The sequence below is a fragment of the Stegostoma tigrinum genome, chromosome 4 (assembly GCF_030684315.1).
Source record: "Stegostoma tigrinum isolate sSteTig4 chromosome 4, sSteTig4.hap1, whole genome shotgun sequence".
NCBI lineage: Eukaryota > Metazoa > Chordata > Chondrichthyes > Orectolobiformes > Stegostomatidae > Stegostoma > Stegostoma tigrinum.
The window spans coordinates 6871862-6895288 of NC_081357.1; the positions used below are offsets into that span (position 1 = coordinate 6871862).

General features: G+C 40.3%; 1 protein-coding gene across 1 annotated transcript in view; it reads left to right on the top strand.

The window, feature by feature from the left end:
• The window catches only part of LOC125452340 (dynein axonemal heavy chain 8-like), a 1165100-nt gene that overhangs the window by 871308 nt on the left and 270365 nt on the right, over positions 1–23427 (top strand). Inside the window, exons 63-67 of the mRNA XM_059645122.1 lie at positions 1075–1184; positions 2040–2203; positions 9247–9439; positions 13790–13912; positions 22618–22748. Of these exons, the coding sequence (XP_059501105.1) occupies positions 1075–1184; positions 2040–2203; positions 9247–9439; positions 13790–13912; positions 22618–22748 (721 nt within the window). The remainder of the gene's footprint in view (positions 1–1074; positions 1185–2039; positions 2204–9246; positions 9440–13789; positions 13913–22617; positions 22749–23427) is intronic.

Here is a 23427-nt window from a genome sequence, read left to right on the forward strand (position 1 = left end):
TTGCACCATGTCACCAAGCCATCTTTCTCCCATCTGTATTTTGACTTGTAGTGTCGTCAGTGAACTTGCAGATGGTGTTCATTTGTAATTTGGCAACAGAGTTATAAGTGTACAGGGAGTACAGTAGTGGGCTGAGGAAGCATGTAGACACTTTCTTCAAATCTATGTCCTTCCACTCAACAAATGTTCACTTCAATCAGATTCAGCTATGAGGATAGATTGAAGAAGTTGGGACTGTTGTTCTTGTAGAGAAGAAGGATAAGAGTAGATCTGATAAAAGTTTTCAAAATCGTGCTGGGCTAGATAGATTTGATAGGGAGAAAAGAGTTTGAGGACATAGCTTTAAAGTGATCTGCAAAAGTAATAGGGGTGAAGTGAAGAAAAAAGTTTTCACTCTGAGTAGTTAGTACATGGAATGCACTGCCTGGAAGTGTGGTGGAGGTAGGTCTCATCAAGGCATTCAAGACAGCATTGGTTAATTATTTGGAAAAAATAATTTGCAAGGGCAAGAGTGAGAAAACAGGAGATTGGCTCTTGGTAATCATATTCATTTAATGAGCTGGTCAAGGCATGACGGGCTGAATGTCCTCCTTTTATGCAATAACACTTCAGTGAATACCCAGATGGTTTGTGGCCACATCAAGAACTGTTTTCATGGTTCCCTGACAGCTGCCATGGTTCCTTCATGAATAGGAATTCACAACTCTTTTAGCTGTTTCATTCACCAACTCAAATCTCAAGACAAGGAGTCATGTTTAACAACTTGATTGGTGATCTCCCATAGGATCCTATAATTTGAGGAAGAGCCATACCATCACCTACAGTACCATCAAATAGGCCTTTAGTATTTTAAATATGCACTTCAGGTCCAAGAATATAAAAATAAATCAATTAGATTATAGTGAAACATTTCTTTGACATTTTCCACTGTCTCAAATTACCTCAATTTTTAGCCCCTATGACATTAACCTGACAAGTTTTAGAACAAAATCAAAATTTAGGTTTCCTTTATTGTCAAGCAGGATTATTAACATAAATGCCAATCCAATAAAGTTTTGTTTGTATTTTTGGCAGGAATTATTGGAAATGGATACTTTCACCCAGCAAGACTCTTTACTTCTGAAGTCACTGACATGATAACAAAACTTGTTGTCACAAGCAGAGTCCTTTGGCAGTGGACAAAGGTACTTAAAATGAATAAAATATCAAATCAGACAAATTGTGGATTAACAAATAACTGCTAGACAGGTCAGCTAAGCTTCTTAACAAGCTTGCAGCTTTAAAGTTATAAGTTAGAGAAAGTTAACTGTTAGCCTTAATTATACCTTGAGAAAAAATTTATCAAATTACTAAGTGAGCACTTATTCCTCATTACTCTCAGCCCTCCCCATCTTCACTCTGTGCTCCCATGCAAAAAATTCTTACAAGAAATTTATCAAAATTATTTCCCTTTTGCCAAATCATATTTATGCTTTCTGATCATAAAATGGTTTTCAATGTGCATTGTCAAGAGTTCTTTGATAATAAATTTTGCTTGGCCTAGAGTTCCCTGTTTTCCTTCTCACTCCTTTCCGGAATCCAAATGTTATATTTCCAAACTTAAAGATTCTGGGAACCAGTCCACAGACTGCAGCTTTTAAATAATCACAACCAGTGCAGACAAGTCATTCTCTCCCAGAATTTCAGGCTGTTAATCTATTGTATTAGTTGCATTAAATGTTCTTGATTTAATCTGATAATATAATTTTGTTTTGGAATCTGTATGGTGAAAAACATTCTGATGGCTTCAGGTGTATAATTTTTAACATTAACAAAGTTGAATTTAATCTTTGAAGAAAATGTTAAATGAAAAGACAGTGAACAAATCATAATCTCTTACAATAAACCCAATTTTCTTTTCCATTGAACTGTGTGAAAAAGAATGGTATATTAATAGAAATGCTTATTCACAGACAGCTGATTGTAATGTTACCCAAGAGTAATTTCACCTCCTATCATTATTTGCACATTTTGAAGTTTGATTTGTTGTTCTATTCTAGGTGAAAATGCTACCCACTCCAGCTAAATTTCATTACATCTTTAATCTGAGGGACCTATCTCGCATCTGGCAAGGAATGTTGAACATCAAGTCTGAGGAATGCTCTGATCTGGAGACACTCCTGGCTTTGTTCAAACATGAATGTACTAGGGTCATTGCAGACAGGTAATTACAATGTTATGGAAGGGAAATTGCATCAAATGGTTCATGAAGGTTACTATTAGCAATGATTGTAGAGGGGAGGTGATGGCCTAGTGGCATTACTGCTAGATTATTAATCTAGAGACCCACATAATATGCTAGGACCTGAAGTTGAATTCAGCCATGTAATTTGAATTAAATAAAAAATTGGAATTAAGAGACTCATGATGTCCATGAAATGTCTGTCAATTGACAAATAAAAACCATCAGGTTCACTAAAATCCTTTTGGGAAGGACATCATTACCTAGTCTAGCCTACATGTGACTTCAGACAGGCAGTAATATAGTTAACTCTTAATTGCATGCTCGGTCAATTTTAGCCTTCATGTCAAACGCAGTCACTCTCACTATACCATTGGAATTCAGCTCCTTTGTCCATGCTTGGACTAAGGCTAAAAGGAGGTCAGAAAATGAATGGTCCTGCTGGAACCCAAACTGTGTATCAGAGTGAGCAAGTTATTACCAAGCAGATGCTGCTTGGTACTTTGCATCACTTTACTGATGATTGAGAGAAGAATAATGGAGCAGTAATTGGCTGAGTTGAACTTGTCCTGCTTTTTGTGTACAGAACATACCTGGACAATTTTCCTACTGTCAGGTGGATACTGGTGATGTAGCTGTGCTTGAAAACTTGGCTAGAGGAGCAGCGAGTTCTAGAGCACAAATCGTCAGTACTGTTACTGGAATGTTATCAGGGTCCATCACTTTTGCAGTATCCACATATATTTGGGGATTTTTATGGAGACTTCTCCTCCAGTACAGTGTTTAATCGTCCACCAGCATTCACCACCCAATGTACTGGACTTCAGAATATGATCTGATCCATTGTCTAATCTTTTAGTTCTGTCTATCTATTGCTGCTTATGCTGTTTGGCATGCAAGTAGTCCTGTTTTGAAGCTTCACTAGGCATTTTTAGGGATGTCTGGTCCTGCTGCTGGCATGCCCTCCTTCAATCTTCATTGAACCAGAGTTGATTCCTTGGCCTCAGAGATAATGGGAACTGCAGATGCTGGAGAACCCAAGATAACAAAGCGTGAAGCTGGATGAACACAGCAAGCCAAGCAGCATCTTAGGAGCACAAAAGCTGATGTTTCGGGCCGACACCCTTCATCAGAAACGTCAGCTTTTGTGCTCCTAAGATGCTGCTTGGCCTACTGTGTTCAGCCAGCTTCACACTTTGTTATCCTGATTTCTTGGCCTGATGGTAATGGTACAGTGGGGATATATTGGGCCATCAGGTTGCAGATTATGTTGGAATATAGTTCACTGCTGTTGATGGCTCATAGCATCTCATGGAGGTCTGGCCTGTTCTGTGCTGTACTGTTCTATGTTCTATGTTCTATGTTCATAGTCTGTCCCATATAGCATAATAATTGTGCCACACAACACAATGTAAGGTATTATCAATGTGAACGCAAAACTTTGTCTCCACAATGAGTGCATCTTATTGATACTGTTTTGGACAGATGCATCTGTGGTAGGCAGATTTGCGAGGATAAGGTCAGGTACCTTTCCCTTCTTTCTTTATTCCATCACCACTTGTCTCAGACAAAGCCATGCAGCAATATCCTTTAGGGTTCAACCAGCTAGAATACATTTTGTGCCCCTGACATCCTCAGTGCTTTTTTCCAAATTTTGCTGAATAAGCAGGAGCACCGATTCAACACTTGAGGGAGGACGGTAGATGGTAATCAGCAGTACACCATCAGTGTCAGGGCTCAGCTTAAGCAGGTATGTATCCACTTCATTCCATGAGATAGACTGTAGTGGCTGAACAAAGTAGCTCGCCATGGGCTAGAATCCAGGTCTAGATAAATTTAAACTGTATTGACCATCATAATCCCTTCACCATCAAGTCACTCCCATTTAAATGTCTCTATCCACCCAATTCCACTCCTTTTAGTTAATGCCATTTTTATAGCACACTTAGAGAAGTAAATCTACTTGTTTCGATGTAGTCTTGGTTCATTTGCTATGTGTTCCTTGAAATCATGCTTTCAACGGCCTTGCAGATGTCTTCCCCTCTGAAATTTCAACAGTTTCTGCTTTTAGAGCTTTTTATTTCCTTTTTACTTCATCTGAGTGACTCAGGATTTATTGCCTTAGCTCAGTGTTGTTGGAGACTATTAATGACAGCACTTATGAATCTCTTTTCTCTGAATGAAACTACACCATGCTTGTCTTTCACTAGATTACTCTAACCTTCTATGTTGCTGGACATGTCACTTGGCAACACCAGTTTTTTTCTAAACTATCTTTTCTTTTAATGCTCTGAACTGTTCACCTCAAGAGCTTAAATACCTAATATAAATGCCTGCCACAGAGTCATAGAGATCCATAACACAGAAAGTGACCCTCAGCCCATCATGTCTGCTGTGGTCAAAAACAACCACCTAACTGTTCTAGATAACAAAGTGTGAAGCTGGATGAACACAGCAGGCCCAAGCAGCATCTTAGGAGCACAAGAGCTGACACTTCAGGCCTAGACCCTTGGGCCTGAAACGTCAGCTTTTGTGCTCCTGAGATGCTGCTTGGCCTGCTGTGTTCATCCAGCTTCACACTTTGTTATCTTGGATTCTCCAGCATCTGCAGTCCCCATTATCTCTGATCACAACCTAACTGTTCTAGCCTCTTTTCCAGCTCTTGACCCATTGCCTTGTGTGCCTTGACATCACCAGGGCACTTGTAAATGTTTCTTGAATGTTATGAAGATTTCTTCCTGTACTACCCTTACAGGCAGAGAGTTCCAGATTCTCACAACTCTTTGGATATAGAAGTTGTTCCTTTCACCTCCTCTAAACCTTCTGCTCCTTGCATTAAATTTATATCCCCTGGTCATTGCTCCGTCCGTCAAGGGGAAGAACTTCCTCCTGTCTACCCTATCTATACCACTCATAATGTTATACATCACAATCATATCCTGTCTCTCCTCAATAATCTCCTCTGCTCTGAGAAAAACAACCCCATTCTATCCATTATCACATCATCACTGAAATTCTCCAATCCAGACAACATCCTGGTAATTCTCCTCTGCATCTGCTTCAATGCAATCACATTACTTCTATAATGTGGATTCCAGAACTGCACATAACACCCCCCAGCTGTGGCCTAACTGATGTTTTATACAGCTCCAGCATAACACCTCTGCTCTTAAACTGTATGCTTTAGCTAACAAAGGCAAGTATCCCAAATGCCTACTTAAATACTTCAACTGCCTATCCTGATTCTTTAAGGGACCGGTGTACTTACACACCACAGTTCCTCTGGTCCTCCGGTGCTTCCCAGGATCCTGCAGTTCATCTTGTATTCTCTTGCCATGTTTGTCCTGCCCAAGTGCATCACTTCACATTTATCCAGACTGTATTCTATTTGCCGCTGATGAGCCCATCTAATGAGCCCATCTATATCCTCCATGCTGAGAGGATGATTAATCTATGGGAGACTCCAGCACTTGAAATAATGCTGGAAGAGTTTAATATACTGTTAAGGTCACAACTAGAGTACTGCATGCAGTTCTGGTCACCACATCATAAGAACACTATGACTGCACTGAAGAGGATGCAGAGGTGATTTACCAGGATATTGCCTGGGTTGGAGGGTCTGAGCTGTGAGGAAATATTGAATAGGCTAGGGTGTTTTTAGCAAAGTTTGAAGGGAAACCTAACAGAGGTGTATGACATTATGAGAAACATTGATTGGTGGATAAGAACATACTTTTTCCATTATTAGTGGGGTCAATAACCAGGGAATGTAGATTTAAGTAAGAAGTAAAAGGTTAGGAGGTGAGTTGAGACTTCTTTTTTACCCAGCAGGAAGTGGGAGTCTGGAAATCATTGTCTGAAAGGGTGTTTGAGTCAGAAACCACTGTAACATTTTACATATTCATTTGTGTTTGCCATAGCCTTCAAGACCATGGACCAAGATTTGGGGAATAAGATTAGTATAGTCACTTCCTTTTAGACTAGTGCAAACAGGAAGGGCTAAATTGTTTTCCATCTGTGCTGTAAATATCTGCAACCTCTGTGAGAAATAAATTGGCTGTGATGCTGGGAATTTCTGGAGAAGGCTGAGATAGATGACCCAAATTGATATTTTTGGCTGAAGATTGTTGCGCATGCTGGGATCCCCTATCATTGAGGATGGTAATATTTGTGGAACCGTCTCCTTCAGTGAGATGTTTAATTGTCCACTACCATTCATGACTATATTAGATCTGATCCTCTTGGTTATAGAATCGTTTAGCTCTATCACTTCGTGCATATGCTATTTGACATGCAAGTTGTCCTGCCTTGTAATTTCACCAGATTGACATCGACTCTTCACTCCATCAAAAAAAAGTCGATCATATTATGGTTGCTTCTGTATCGTCTTTAGCTTGGCTACCTTTCCCCATCTGATTTTTCCTGTCCATATATTGTTAAAATTCCTCATGATTATCAGCACAGTTTTTTTGTCAAACTCCTAATTTTTTACACCCCAATCTTATCGTCTTGTTATTGATTGATCCTTTTATACAATTCCCATGAGTGATATCTGACCTTGCCTTTCTCATCTCGAGCCAAACATTTGATTTTCTGTACTTTGACCATTACTTTCTATTGACCTCATCACATTATTAATAAATACAGGCACCCTCCCACCTTTTCTGAGTTGCCTGCCCTTTTTAAATGCCATCAATCCTTCAACATACAGGCCACAATCTATGTCATCCTGCAGCCATGACACTGTCATAACTATGAGATTGTCACGTAATTATTTGTATTTACATTGTCAATTCAGCTGTTTTATTTCAAATCTTACGTGCATTCAATGCCTTTAGATACAGAGATATTCCAGTACAGAGTCTTTAGTTTTACCCATTGTTTATTTTTGTAACCTATAGGTTTCTCCTTTGACTTACTCTTAGATTTGTACTCTCTTTCCCCTCCTTTCATGATTTGTTTATCACTTACCATATTGATACCTTTCTCTCCTTCCTTGCCTTAAATCTTTGATTTGTCACAGCTTCTCAGTGTCCAGGTAATTTGCCCCTCCCTGATATTACATGGTGTCTGTAGCTAATCTTCCAGTTCTCAAATTCTAAGCTGAAGCTGCACAAGTTGCAAACACTTTAACAAGAGGCACTGAACCACAGGCATTCAGGACCCCTGACAAAAGCAATCTTTATTGTGTCTTCATTAATAATTAGTTACCTATATATGTTTAGATAATTCCTAAATAACTTAATGTGTCTTTGCATTACCATATACCGTACCAGCCTAAACATTAGCATGTAATACTTTACGACTTAGGAATAGAATATATAATAAAATCCTTTGTTTCTTATTTACCTTCTGATGGAGTTCCTTAAACTAGGTAATTACAGGCTGTTTAAAATAAAATACATTTATTTCAATTTCAACACATTTTACATAACAGAAGTTAGTTACCAACCAATTAACCAGTCAACTCACCACTTTCCTGTGATATCAATACCTGACTTTCCTCTTGTCATGCTCCTGGTTAGTTGTTTTATTGTTCACTCCCATTCATGACTATAAGTGTAAAGACTACAGAGCTTTAACCTTATATATTGGTTGTCAGAACACTTAACTCTATCAATTGTTGGCTGTTTCCCCTGCCTGTCAAGTAGTCATGTTTGACCTTTCAGCTGTACCTGTTGCTGTTCCTGGAGACTCTCTTGACTTCTTCAGTGAATCAGGAATGATTATTTTGCTTTGCTAATATTCATAGAGTGGGTACTAAGCTGGGCTATGAGATTAGAGATTGTGGTTGAAAATAATTCCTCCACCACTGTTGGTCTACAGCACTTCATGGTTGTCAGGTTTTACCTGCTAGATTTGCACTGATTCAGGGCTTTGACTTCATGTTGATTGTTTAATAGTCAGTCCTGCCAATACTATCAGAGACAGATTCATCTTCCACTACCAGATTAGGGTAAAGACAAAATCTAGTAGGATTTTCCATTCTGTTGTTTACTAGTTGCCACAGATAAAGTTTTGGGGCTCATAACTATGGAAGAATGTGCTGCCATTAGGTGGCGTCTCAAGGAGGTCGATAAGAAGGATTTGAGGGTTGAAGGGCTTGTCAGATGAGAGGTGATTGATGATTCTGGGTCTGTACTCAATAAAAACTGAAAGAACTGCAGATGCTGTAAATCAGGAACAAAAGCAAAGTTCTGCTCTGAGTAAGGGTCACCAGACCCGAAACATTAACTCTGTTTCCTCCTTCACAGATGCTAACAGACCTGCTGATCTTTTCCAGCAACTTCTTTTCTGTTCCTGTACTCAATGGAGTTTAGAAGAATTTGGGATACGTCACTGAAGCTTACAAACTGAGAGCCTGGATAGAGTGGACTTGGAGAAGATATTTCCACTAGAAGGAAAGACTAAAACCCAAAGTCACTGCCTCAAAGTGAAGGCACTACCCTTGTAGAACTGAGAAGAGGAGGAATTTCTTCAGCCAGAAGATGGTTGATCTGTGGAACTTATTGCCAGCTGTAGAGGCCAGGTCATTGAATGTATTTAAGAAATATATAGGTTTGAGATTGGTAAGAGGACAAGGCAGAAGGATGGCGTTGAAAAACATATCAGCCATGATGGATTTAATTTATTCATCCGAATGACCTAACTGTGCTCCTACATCTGTTTTATTGTCTAAGTCTGACAGATAAGTCAGTTAAGTCAGAAAGTCAGACTGAATCATTAGCTCAGTAAGCAGCTCAGCTCAGTGTGCTGCTAAGCCAGTCTTGTAGATGGACATTGCAGAGCTCCCAACCAAAGTGTATTGTTTGCCCTTGGCATCCTCAGTGCTTCTTCCAACTGCAATCCAAATTGGAACTCAGTCAAAATGCAAGGTGACAATCTTCAGAACATTCTCTCTAACTATCTCTATATATTTTGAAACTACAAACATAGAAGTTCAGAAAGCACATCAAATAAAGTAGTCATCTTCATTGCATTAAAATGTCTAATGATTAATTAGTGACTTTTTGGTTACTTCACAGATTTGTAAGTCAAGAAGACAAAGATTGGTTTGAAAGTGCAATTGCTCGTGCAATTGAAAAAGTTGTTGGAAGAGCAGTAGCACAGAAGATTCATGAAGAGCCGTACTTTGTTGATTTCCTTCGGGAAATGCCAGATCCAACTGGTGATGAACCTGAAGATTTTGTCTTTGTTATCCCAAAAGTCTATGAAATGGTACATCGTACCTTTGTTAAATTTCAAGAGATGTTGTTCATTCTGCTGTTAGATCCTGATTAAAAATAGCTTCTGTTCCATTTTAAACGACAACCCTACTTACTTGTTTACTTAAGGACATCTCTCGAATCATTATTTTTATAGACATACATACAGTTTTCACTTAAATCTATTTTTATGAACTGGCATCAAATTTATGATGAAACAGAGCTTTGTTAATTCTCTGGTAATGCATGTAGCGGTCTTCCTTCTCATGTGGTGACAGTTTGTACCATCATGTTAAACATAACCTGGTGTTGCTCAGGACACCCAATCTGGCACAGTAGTGTCTGCCACATTTATTGCCAAGGGAGAGAATGGCTAGGAACCTTTCAGGAGTCATTGGCCTTTTCTCGGCACGTGAACTTTTCATTCTTTCTCATCTCTTTCAAAATCCTTTCCACAGTCAACCTCCAGAGATTACAGCCATTGGCGACTGCCTCTCAATTGATATAGTCCCGCATAACTGCATGTTAACTGAGGTAGAAACCCATGGAATTGAGTGAAATTACTGACATGGCTGGAACATGGTTGAGTGGCAGGTGACAGAAAGTAGAGATAATGAGTAGGTATTCAAATTGGCAGAATATGACCAATGGTCCGACAAGGATCTTTGTTTTGTCCACAATTATTCACATTATTTGGACTTGGACAATATCCAAATTTGTTGATGACATAATGTTAGGCTGCAATGTAGACAGCGTGGATATTAGCATAAAATTACAAAGAGATATTGATAGACTAGATGAATGGGAAAAACTGTGGCAGATGGAGGCAAATGTGTGTTGTCTACTTTGGACCAAAAAAGGATAGATCAGATGCTACAAAGTTGTGTAGACTACTCATGAATTAGAAGGCAGGAAGCTAAAATGTGTTTGTAAAAATAACAAGGGAGAAACATGTGTGACCCCTTTGAGAGATAAAGTGCTTTTCTCAGCTAGAAGATTAAAACAGGAAATGTCTGCAAGCAGGTGCACAAAGATTTGATGAATTGAAGCATGTGTATTGAAGGGTTATACCTGTTACAGGGCAAAGCAGCATTTTTTACCAAGACATCAGATTTTAGAATTTAGCCAATAAATTTAAACCAGGCCAGAGATACTGAAAGCCAATTAAAGTTAAATCTGTTGGTGTTGATAACTTGGGACCAATATTAATGTAAGAAATGGACAGGTCATCAATGGTATTAAAAAATAGAGGACATATGGAAAATCGGCAGAGAGCCAACTGCCATCTGAGGAGAGACCCAACAGAAGTGAAAGCAAATCCACCTTCTGAGACATAAACCTGGCTTTCACACAAAATTGTTAAACTCTGTAAAAATCCCCATCAAAGGTGCCTGGCAGTTTTCATTCAAAGTCCTGACAGAAGAAATTACAGGGAGAACAGCAGGAAGAGAAGACATTCCTGACAGATGGTCAGCAGAGAAGACAGAATTTTCTGGAAGACACATTCTGTTTGAACATGGAGAGATTAAGTCTTAATTTATTGTTATTTTAATAATTGGGTTTATGCAAGTGGAACTTTTATTTATTTGAACAGCAGTCGGTAGAATTTAGTTCAGCTAGGGAATAGTTAGTTCAGGGGGCAATTGTTTGGTTTGTTAGTAATTTTGATAATTTGTTCATTGTTAAGGTTAAATTAACAAATTGTTACTTGTTATTTATAGAGTGAATCAGGGAGTTTCTTTCTTTTAACCACTCTTTGAACAGATTATGAGGGGAAGGGCAAGCTTCTCGGTGTTTCGGCGTAATTATTAGAAAGGAACCTCTGCTCCCGTCATAACAGATTGGTGTTTGTGTTTCAGGTTAATTATTCAAGGACTCCAACTTCCTCTTTATAACACAGGGTACTTTCTAGATGGTGTGAAGTTAAATACAGTGGGTGTCCAAAGAGACTCAGGCATTCAGGCATATAATTGTTAAAATGTCACAAATGGGACAGAAAATAATTGAGAAGGCTAACGGAATGATACTCTTATATCTAGAACATTGGAGTACAAGGATGCAGATATATAACTGCACCATTACAAAGCCCTAGTTACAGTGGAGTAGTGTGAGCAGATCTGACTCATACCTTAGGAAGAAGTTCAAAGTAGATTTACAAGAATGATACGTAAACTTCAAGTTATGAGGAAGGATTATATAGATTAGGGATAACACAATGTGGGGCTGGAGGAACACAGCAGGCCAGTCCCGATCTGAAACAACAGTTTTCCTGCTCCTCTGATGCTGCCTGGCCTGCTGTGTTCCTTCAGCCCCACACTGTGTTATCTCTGACTCCAGCATTGGCAATTTTTACAATCTTTTGTATAGATTAGGCCTGTTTTCTTTAGAATTTAAAAGGTTAAAGTGTGATATGGTCAAAGTCTTCAATATAATAATAGAAAAAGACAGGTTAGATAAAGATAAACTATTTCTGCTGGTTCTAGATTATAGAACAAAGGAACATAATCTAAAGGTTAGGGTTACACTGTTAAAGGGAGTTGTTAGGAAGCACTTCTATACACTAAATGTGGCAGAGGTTTGGACCTGTCTAACACGAGCAGCAACTGATGCTAAAGCGATTGTTAATTTTAAAATCTGAAATAGATTATTTCTTGTTTAGCAATGAAATTAAGGGATGTGGGCCAAAGGCAGGAATATGGAGTTAGGCCACAGATCAGCCATGATCTCATTGAATCGTGGAGCAGGCTCAAGGATCTAAATGGCCTACTCCTTTTCCTATGTCATAGAGCCACAAAGCATGGAAACAGACCTTTCAGTCTACCCAGTCCATGCAACCATGTTCCCAAACTATCCTAGTTCCACCTGCGTGCGCTTGGTCCATATCCTTGTAAGCCTTTCCTATTTTAGATATTTTTTAAGTGTCTTTTAAACATTGTAACTGTACCTGCATCCACCATTTCCTCTGGCAGTTCATACCACATACGAATCACTCAGTGTAAAAAATAGTTTCCCTTTGTGTCCTTTTTAAATTTTTCACCTCTCACCGTAAAAGTATGACCCCTAGTCTTGAACTCCCCACCATGGGGAAAAGACTCATCATCTTATCTATGCCCTCACAATTTTACAAACCTCAATAAAGTCATTCCTCAACCTTTTTACACTCCAGTGAAGAAAGCCTCAGCCTTTCCAGTCTATTTTTGTATCTCAGACTCCTCTATTCATGGCAACATCCTGATAAATCTTTTCTGAACACTCTCCCGTTATTATTAATATCCTTCCTACAACAAGGTTCCAGTGACTTATACTCCAGAAATTCCCAGCAGCGGTGAGAAATTCGCCTCTCCTACCACATAATTGTGAAATGGATGACAAAGAAGCTGTTGTGGTGGGAATGATAGTGTGTGAGACGTCGTTGTGAGACATGATGGTACACCCCCCATGAAACTCCCCAAAAATTACAGTTTACATAAAACGTTAGAGAATCCAATGTTTTATCTTGATAATAATAATGTTTTACCATTATCAAAATGATAAAATGTAAACATTTATAATGGTTTTGTAGAAAAAAGAAATTAATGTTCCATTTGGCTGAACTGAAAGGCCAGAGTTCACCTCAAATTGTACCTTGTTTCAGTATGATTGAGCTAATCTGCCAGCATTCCAATTTCAGACAATTTATTTGCCCCAGACAATGTAGAGAAGGCAAAAAGAGTCCCTCAGCCATGCTTGGGAGACCAGTAAGCACTCTGTTTTCCCGAGGTTCTATCCCAGATGGAAATCTATAAGTTTGGAAAGACACACTGATCATACTAGACTCGTGTAGAATACAAGATGAAAACACTTTGAAAAAGACATGATGAGTTGGACCAGGATTTCTCATTTGTTAGTTTAACTGGTGTTTACTTCTGAGGTAGCAACAAAATACCTATTTTAAAGAACTGTTCTGAGGAAGGGTCACCAGACCCGAAATATTAACTCTGTTTTTACTTTCACAGATGCTGCCAGACTTGCTGAGCTTTTCCAGCATCTTTGTTTTTTCCCTGATTTACAGCATCTGCAGTTCTTTCGGTTTTTAACTGTTTAAGGAGCTTGTTTTTTCGTGTCACACCCCCTAAGTGGCAGTGAATGCCAAAGAATCCTGACCCAGGCAGGCCTCAAGCCTGAAATCTGGGTAGCCCCTCTAGTAGAAATTCATTCTTGTTTACTGAATTGTAAATACACTTGGAAGAGTCAAATACTTAAATGGGGATAATTGCAGATTATTCTGAAAGGATGAGGTATAATGCATTAATTGCATTCTTAACATTTCATTATCTCTATAATGTTATCTTTGTGATGTTCTGATGACTATAATGTTTTTCAGATCCCAAGCTATGAATTCCTGACTGAAAAGTTGCAATTTTATCAGTCTCAACATAATGAAAGTGTCCGGTCAGGCTTTTTTGATCTAGTCTTCTTCAAGGATACAATGACGCACTTGATGAAAGTGAGATTTTAGAATTCTCATTAATCATAGAATGTGCTGTAAATATTATATCTATGCTTTTCATAGAAGATGATCAGAGAAGAAAAGAAAAACAAAGTTCCGTAAACAATTATCCACAAAAAAATTCAAAGCTTCGATAAAGTTCCAGATTTCATTCAGATCTGGTCAACATTTTGTAAACTAGCTTTATTCCTAACATTGAAAATTTTCTAACGTAAATTACAGTGTTTCATAAGAGATCAGTTACATTCAGCACTGGCCCTTTTGCCACTATGCCATCCAAGTTTACAAAGCAGCTTTATCTGCCTCTGTATCAAGGATGTATCCTTGGCCCTTTCCTCTTTCTCATTCATTACCATAGGAAGTAGTTGATGCCAAAACATTGAATGTATTCAAGAGGCAGCTAGCTTTAGCACTTAGTGCGAATGGGATCAAAGGTTATGGGGAGGAAGCAGGATTAGGTAACTGAGTCGAGCGATCAGCCTTGTTCGTAATGAATGGCAGAGAAGGCTCAAAGGATTGAATGGCATCTTTCTGCTCCTGTCTTCTATGTTTCTGTGTTCATGCTGCCTCTTGCTAACATCATACAAGAACACTGTGTTATTTTTCACGCATCTGCTGATGACACACAGCTCTGCATCACCATCATCTCTATCAACTCCCCCACTACAGCTAAATTATCACTCTGCTCATTTGAAATTTACTGTTGATGAATAGAAATCCCCTCCACTCAAACACTGAGAATACTCGAGTAATTGATTTCAAGACACATTTGAACCTGTTCTCTGACAAGCATCCTTCATGCTGGTAACAGCCTGAGAATAAGTTAGTCTGTTCATAACCTTGGTGCAACATTTGATTCTAACTTCTCACCTTATTTTTCATTAATAGTAACAGTTTCTCTGCTCCTCTAATTCTGGCCTATTGAGCAAGCTCAGTTATAGTTACCCATTAATTAGTGAGTGATTTTAGATGGTTCAGTCACAAAGCTTTGAAATTCCTTACGTTCATCTCTCACCCTCTTTATCTCACTTTTCTGTATTCTTTTGCATGTGTAAGAGAAGATAATGTAAGCACTGATTTCATTCTGCGCTTCCCCTCATAAGTGCTTATTGGTGGCATTTCTCTGGTAAACGAGATATGATGTAAGTAAGGACACAAGAAGCACAGATTTAGACACGTTTACAGGCAGTAGAATGTTGGACCCTGACCCAATGGATGTTGGGTGCTAGAATCTGTCTGTGTGGAGTTTGCTCATTCTCTCTGTGTTTGCGTTTCCTCCAAGGTGCTCCAGTTTCCTCCCATAGTCTAAAGGTGTACAGGCTCGGTGGCTTGGCCTTTCTAAATTACCCACAGTGTTCAGGCATGTGTGGATTAGATATGTTATGCATGAGAAATGCAGGGACACAGGAAAAGGGTACAGGGTTGATTCTGGGTAGCATACTCTTCGGAGATTCAGTATGGACTTCTTGGGCCAAATAGCCTGTTTCCATACTGTCGTGATTCTGTGCTTCTAATGCTAAGGGAGGGATGGTTGAGGTTTTCAGCAGCAGCTCAGCTGAGGCAGAGTCACAGTCATGCAACCATAGGGAGCTAGAAATAAGCAATCTTCATGATGATATGAATTTGTAACCATTTTCAAAACAGCGTGAGAGAACATAGAACATTACAGCGCAGTACAGGCCCTTTGGCCCTCAATGTTGTGCCGACCTGTCATACCGATCTCAAGCCCATCTAATCTACACTATTCCATGTACAGCCATATGCTTGTCCAATGATGACTTAAATGTACTTAAAGTTGACGAATCTACTACCATAGCAGGCAAAGCGTTCCATTCCCTTACTACTCTCTGAGTAAAGCAACTACCTCTGAAATCTGTCCTATATCTTTCACCCCTCAATTTAAAGCTATGCCCCCTCGTGCTCGCCGTCACCATCCTAGGAAAAAGGCTCTCCCTATCCACCCTATCTAACCCTCTGATTATCTTATGTGTCTCAATTAAGTCACCTCTCAACCTTCTTCTCCCAAATGAAAACAGCCTCAAGTCCCTCAGCCTTTCCTCGTAAGACCTTCCCTCCATACCAGGCAACATCCTAGTAAATCTCCTCTGCACCCTTTCCAAAGTTTCCACATCCTTCTTATAATGCGATAACCAGAACTGTACGCAATAATCGAAGTGTGGCCCACCAGAGTTTTGTACAGCTGCAGCATAACCTCTTGGTTCCAGAACTCGATCCCTCCATTAATAAAAGCTAAAACACTGTATGCCTTCTTAACAGCCCTGTCAACCTGGGTGGCAACTTTCAAGGATCTGTGTACATGGACACCGAGATTTCTCTGCTCATCTACACGACCAAGAATCTTCCCATTAGCCCTGTACTTTGCCTTCCCGTTACTCCTACCAAAGTGCATCACCTCACACTTGTCCACATTAAACTCCATTTGCCACCCCTCAGCCCAGCTCTGCAGCTTATCTATATCTCTCTGCAACCTACAGCATCCTTCATCACTATCCACAACTCCACCGACCATTAGTGTCGTCTGCAAATTTACTAACCCATCCTTCTATGCCCTCATCCACGTCATTTATAAAAATGACAAACAGCAGTGGACCCAACACCGACCCTTGCGGTACACTACTAGTAACTGGTCTCCAGGATGAACATTTCCCATCAACTACTACCCTCTGTCTTCTTTCAGCAAGCCAATTTCCAATCCAAACTACTATATCTCCCACAATTCCATTCCTCCGCATATGGTACGATAGCCTACTGTGGGGAACCTTATTGAACGCCTTGCTGAAATCCATATACACCACATCAACCGGTTTACTCTCATCTACCTGTTTCGTCACCTTCTCAAAGAACTCAATAAAGTTTGTGAGGCACGACCTACCCTAGTCATGCTGACTATCCCTACTCAATTTATTCTTTTCTAGATGATTATAAATCCTATCTCTTATAACCTTTCCAACACTTTACCAACAACTGAGGTAAGGCTCACTGGTCTATAATTACCAGGGTTGTCGCTACTCCACTTCTTGAACAGGAGAACCACATTTGCTATCCTCCAGTCGTCTGGCACTATTCCTGTAGACAATGACGAGTTAAAGATCAATGCCAAAGGCTCGGCAATCTCCTCCCTGGCTTCCCAGAGGACCCGAGGATAAATCCCATCCGGCTCAGGGGACTTATCTGTCTTCACAGTCTGTAGGATTTCTAATACCTCTTCCTTGTGAACCTCAATCCCACCTCGTCTATAGCCTGTATCTCAGTATTCTCCTCGACAACATTGTCGTTTTCTAGAGTGAATACTGTTGAAAAATATTCATTTAGTGCTCCCCCTATCTCCTCTGACTCCACACACAACTTCCCACTACTATCCTTGATTGGGCCTAATCTTACTTTTGTCATTCTTTTATTCCTTAAATACCGATAGAAAGCCTGAGGGTTTCCCCTGATCCTATCTGCCAACAACTTCTCATGTCTCCTCCTGGCTCTTCTGAGCTCTCTCTTTAGGTCTTTCCTGGCTACCTCGTAGCCCTCAAGCGCCCAAACTGAGCCTTCACATCTCGTCCTAACATAAGCCTTCTTCTTCCTCGACCAGAAATTCCACTTCCTTCATAAACCACTGCTCCCGCGCTCTACTGCTTCCTCCCTGCCTGACAGGTACATACTTATCTAGGACACACAGGAGCTTTTCCTTGAATAGGCTCCACATTTCTAATGTGTCCATCCCCTGCAGTTTCCTTCCCCATCCTATGCTTCCTAAATCTTGCCTAATCTCATCGTAATTGCCTTTCCCCCAGCTATAACTCTTGCCCAGTGGTATACACCTATCCCTTTCCATCATTAAAGTAAACATAACAGAATTGTGATCGCTATCACCAAAGTGCCCACCTACTTCCAAATCTAACACCCGGCCAGGCTCATTACCCAGTACCAAATCTAATGTGGCTTCGCCCCTTGTTGGCCTATCTACATACTGTGTCAGGAAGCCCTCCTGCACACACTGGACAAAAACTGACCCATCTATAGTACTCGAACTATAGTGTTCCCAGTCAGTATTTGGAAAGTTGAAGTCCCCCATGACCACTACCCTGTCTGTCTCACTCCTATCGAGAATCATCTTTGCTGTCCTTTCCTCTACATATCTGGAACTATTCAGAGGCCTATAGAAAACTCCCAACAGGGTGACCTCTCCTTTCCTGTTTCTAACCTCTGCCCATACTACCTCAGTTGACGAGTCCCCAAGCATCCTTTCTGCAACTGTAATATTTTCCTTGACCAACAACGCCACACCTCCGCCCCTTTTACCATCTTCTCTGTTCTTATTGAAACATCTAAATCCCGGAACCTGCAACAACCATTCCTGTCCCTGCTCTATCCATGTCTCCGAAATGGCCACAACATCGAAGTCCCAGGTGCTAACCCATGCTGCAAGTTCACCCGCCTTATTTCGGACGCTCCTGGCGTTGAAGTAGACACACTTCAAACCAACTTCTTGCTTGCCGGTGCCATCTTGCATCCCTGAAACTTTATTTCGGACCTCCCTACTCTCAACCTTTTCTATACTCGAGCTACAATTTTGGTGCCCATCCCCCTGCTGAATTAGTTTAAACCCACCCGAATAGCCTTAGCAAATTCCCCCCCAGGATATCGGTACCCCTCTGGTTCAGGTGAAGACTATCCTGCTTGTAGAGGTCCCACCTATCCCAGAAAGATCCCCAATTATCCAAGAATCCAAAACCCTCCCTCCTGCACCATCCCTGTAGCCGCATGTTCAACTCTCTCTTCCTATTCCTCGCCTCACTAGCACGTGGCACGGGCAACAAACCAGAGACAACAACTCTGTTCGCCCTAGCTCTAAGCTTCCATCCTAGCTCCCTAGAACTATGTATCCATATATCAGACTTGAAACATTAACTTTGTTTCACGTGCCGCAGATACTGCCAGACCTGTTGAGTTTCTCCAGCACTTTGTTCTTATTATACAATCAGAAACTCATGTGAGCTCAATATACAATCAAGACCGCAAACCTCTGGTTCAATCCATTACCAATGAGAGCGACAGAGTAGGTGGTTAGGAAGCAGAATTTGTCAAGGAACTAATTATAATAGGGAGATGTCAGAGGTAAGTTCTTTACACAGAGTGGTGGGCGTGTGGAATGCACAGCCAGCAGTGGTAGTGCAGTCAGATACTTTAGAGACTTTTAAGCGGATAGGCACATGGATGATAGTAAGACGTAAATGATGCAGGGTAGCTTGATCTTAGTAGGATAATAGGTCGGCACAGCATCGTGGGCTGAAGGGCCTGTTGTGTGCTGTACTGTTCTATGTTCTATGTAATCGTTTTGGTTTTCCTCATACTTAGAGCACATTTCTGCTCATGGAGCACAGAGTAAACAGTGTGATAATTTAGTATTGTTGCAGGAGTCAGATTGAGATAGAACTGACTAACGTTTTATTTCTGAGCAAACAAATCTTGTGTTTTTGGATGATGTCACAGAGGGACAGCCTGTATATCAGACGTAGAAGAGGTCAAGGATAGAACCTAAGCATGGGGGAACAGAACAGATAACAGTGTATGAATGGGAAGAGAAGTGACTGCAAGCAACATTCTGGAGATACAATTATATAGCATGGAAACAGACCCTTTGGTCCAACTTATCTATACCAACTATGCCTGCCAAATTGAACTAGGTCCATATCCCTCTAAAGCTTTTCTGTCCATGGACTTGTCCAAAAGTCTTTTTAAATGTGATAATTGTATCTGCCTTGATCACTTCCTCTGACAGCTCATTCCATTCAAAAATCACCATCTGCATGAAAAAGTTGCCCCTTAGGTCCTTTTTAAATCTTTCCCCAATCATTTAAAACCCATACCTTCTAGTTTTGGACTTGCCTATCCTATCCATGCCGGTCATAATTTTATAAACCTCTATAAGGTGAGCCCTCAGTGTCCAACACTCCAGAGAAAATGTCCCAGCCTATCCAGATTCTCCTCATAACTCAAACCCTCCGGTCCCTGCAACATCATTGTAATAATTTTCTGCCCCTTTTCTAGTTTAACAACATCTTATCTATATCAGGGTGACCAGAATTGTATGCTTTATTCTAAAAGTGTCCTCATCAATGTCTTGTACAGCCACAACCTGCCACAGCAAGCATGGCTTTCACTTTCATGCTGAGCTTTGTTCCCTCCAAAGATTTGTGACTGATTTCATGATTTTAGTCGGGGTCCTAGATCTGGAAAGGTAATATTTATTCTTGTTGGATTTTGTTGAAAACTGCAAGGAAAAAATTCTTGTCTCATAAGCAAGCTTGTGTTAATTTGAATTCCAATGTGTCTCTCCAACACAACTTTTCTTGCCTCTATTTTCAAGACTACTACAGTCAGGGCTTCTCTGAATTTTACACTCTTGTTCCTTCTCAGGATTACATAGAATATACAAAACAGGAACAAGTCATTCAGCACAAAGAGTGCACCCAGTCTTTATGCTCTAATCAAGTCTCCTCCCATCTTTTCTCATCCAAATCTACAATTATTACCATCTATTCCCTTCTCTCTTATACTCCTGTTTAGTTTCCCCTTAAGTACACCTGCACGAAGCTGTCCTGCAAGTAATTCCTTCTCCTTACATTGCCATTATGCCAATACTTAATTCTGCTGACTCGTACAGTACCTTATTATTTTTCAAGGTGCTATTTCAAGGCTTTCTGTTTAAATCTAACTTGTATTTGCACATTATTTGTGATAGATTTGTTTTGTCATCAAGCCTTTTCTAATCACTGGGATATACATGGCTCCATTTTGGTGCAGAATTGTTTGAAACAGTCCATTTGTCCTGAGTATGTCCAAACTTTTACAACAGGGTAATAAACCTCAGTCGGTCCATTTGCACCATGCCGTGAGCACTTATGTAAAATTAGTTTAAAAACATGAGATTATCTGTGGCCTTTCTTTGGCCAATTAGATTAAATTTAATTATATTGTATTGCAAGCCAAACCAAATAAGCCTCACTATCACTGGATTTGCAATACAGCAAAATTAAAACATTCTATGACCCTCAAAATGACTCAGTTGTTTCTAAACATGCTTAACAAACAATAGATCTTGGACATCAAGTTTATAACTTCAACAAAAAATAAAAATTTGTTATTAATAATATAAAAGAACAAAATAAACCAGGTAATCTAAATAATATCTATAATCTAAGACCAATTTTCTTTGATCATAACTCTCATCTCACACACAGATAGACAGACATTGCTTAGGGATAAATTGGAAAGAAAGGAAAGAATTCTAATTTGCCAGTCAATGAAATAGTTTCAAATAATGAATATCAGGCCTTCGTTAAATCCTGGGACAATGAATTATTCGCAGGCACAAACAACTGGACATCTTGTTCAAATTCCAACATTACGAGTTAGCACAAACAATTTCAAAAGACTCCTTAGAATATTTAATTATTTCTTACAGACGAGGACTATTTTGTCAGAACACTCAACAGTTTGAAACTGGAGAAAAAACTAGAGAGAACAAAACAGAGCAGCAGTCCAGGGGCTTCTCAAAATCACTCTGTTCTGCCAAAACTCAGAACAAGTTCTCTTTTTTTAACCAGTGTCTTCTTTATATTAGCTGTCGACCACTTGATTGACCAATTCAGCATCCAACCAGCTGCCAGCCCTGAGCATAGCAACAGCTCAATGCCATTTCATCTCTGGTGTTCTTAGAACAGTAACTAAGTTGCATTATATTCCAAACCAGGTCCCAACAGATAACAAAATGTGAGGCTGGATGAACACAGCAGGCCAAGCAGCATCTCAGGAGCACAAAAGCTGACGTTTCGGGCCTAGACCCTTCATCAGAGAGGGGGATGGGGAGAGGGAACTGGAATAAATAGGGAGAGAGGGGGAGGCGGACCGAAGATGGAGAGTAAAGAAGATAGGTGGAGAGAGTATAGGTGGGGAGGTAGGGAGGGGATAGGTCAGTCCAGGGAAGACGGACAGGTCAAGAAGGTGGGATGAGGTTAGTAGGTAGATGGGGGTGCGGCTTGGGGTGGCAGGAAGGGATGGGTGAGAGGAAGAACCGGTTAGGGAGGCAGAGACAGGTTGGACTGGTTTTGGGATGCAGTGGGTCGGGGGGAAGAGCTGGGCTGGTTGTGTGATGCAGTGGGGGGAGGGGACGAACTGGGCTGGTTTAGGGATGCAGTAGGGGAAGGGGAGATTTTGAAACTGGTGAAGTCCACATTGATACCATTAGGCTGCAGGGTTCCCAGGCGGAATATGAGTTGCTGTTCCTGCAACCTTCGGGTGGCATCATTGTGGCAGTGCAGGAGGCCCATGATGGACATGTCATCTAGAGAATGGGAGGGGGAGTGGAAATGGTTTGCGACTGGGAGGTGCAGTTGTTTGTTGCGAACTGAGCGCAACAGATAACATCTACTTTAGTTCTCTTCTCCTTTAAACAAGTAGCTGTTCAAAATTAACTCTCAACCCTCTCAATTCCAAGCTAAAAAAAGTCATGTTGTCTATAATTATAACAAGAGTTGGATAATCCTTTCGTTAAAAATTAAAGCTTTGTATATGTTGTAATTTTATACTTGAGAAAGATTGGTAAAAATTGACTATTTACACTGCTTCTTTAATTTCTTCATTTAAAAAGTAACCTACTCTGACAGCAGGATGTCAATGTTTTACAGATATCTCGTATTATCCGCATGGATTGTGGAAATGCTTTGCTGGTAGGAGTTGGAGGTTCTGGAAAACAAAGCTTAACAAAGTTGGCATCATATATTGCTGGATATAAAATATTTCAGATCACTTTAACCAGGTATGTACACATTTTGCAGCAAGTTTATAGTTGTACTGAGATTTAAACATTTCTAGATTGGTTCAGTATTCATGGACAATCATAGAGCAATTTAATCACAAGGCACTCGGTAAAACATTTCCCTATTACTTACAAAAGAAGGAGGTACATAACAGCAGGGGCACAATGATGAGTTTCCAGTTAGGACCTTTACCTGAGGATCAGTTAGGGGCCCTAACCCCACAATGAGTGCGAAAGAGTGATATTCTCTTGAACCTGCAAATTTAACTCAGAAGCAGCATCAGTTTACCACTTCACATGAGAGAGAAGGAGAAAGGTCACGTCATCTTGTGGTGCTCCCTCAGCAAATTATAAACTAAACAATGGCCAGAGTATCAAACTACCATTGTGAAGGGGGATCCCATCCATACAGTTGCCTGTCTGTGGCCACAACTGTTGCCAGGCAGTTGTGGGGAGTTTCAAAGCCTCCCTGGCCTACTGTTTCCCACCCCTTGTCTGCCTCCAGACCACTAACCTCATTCTCAACAGTGTGGGTGAGTCTCCAGGCTGAATGAAAAATTCTAATTGATCTGCTGATTGGCTTTAACAGACCATTTACTCATCATTTATGGGTGAATAACCCTTCTGTGAATGAGCATGCAGGTGGGGGCTGCGGTGAAATAGTGCTGGCATGCTGGCC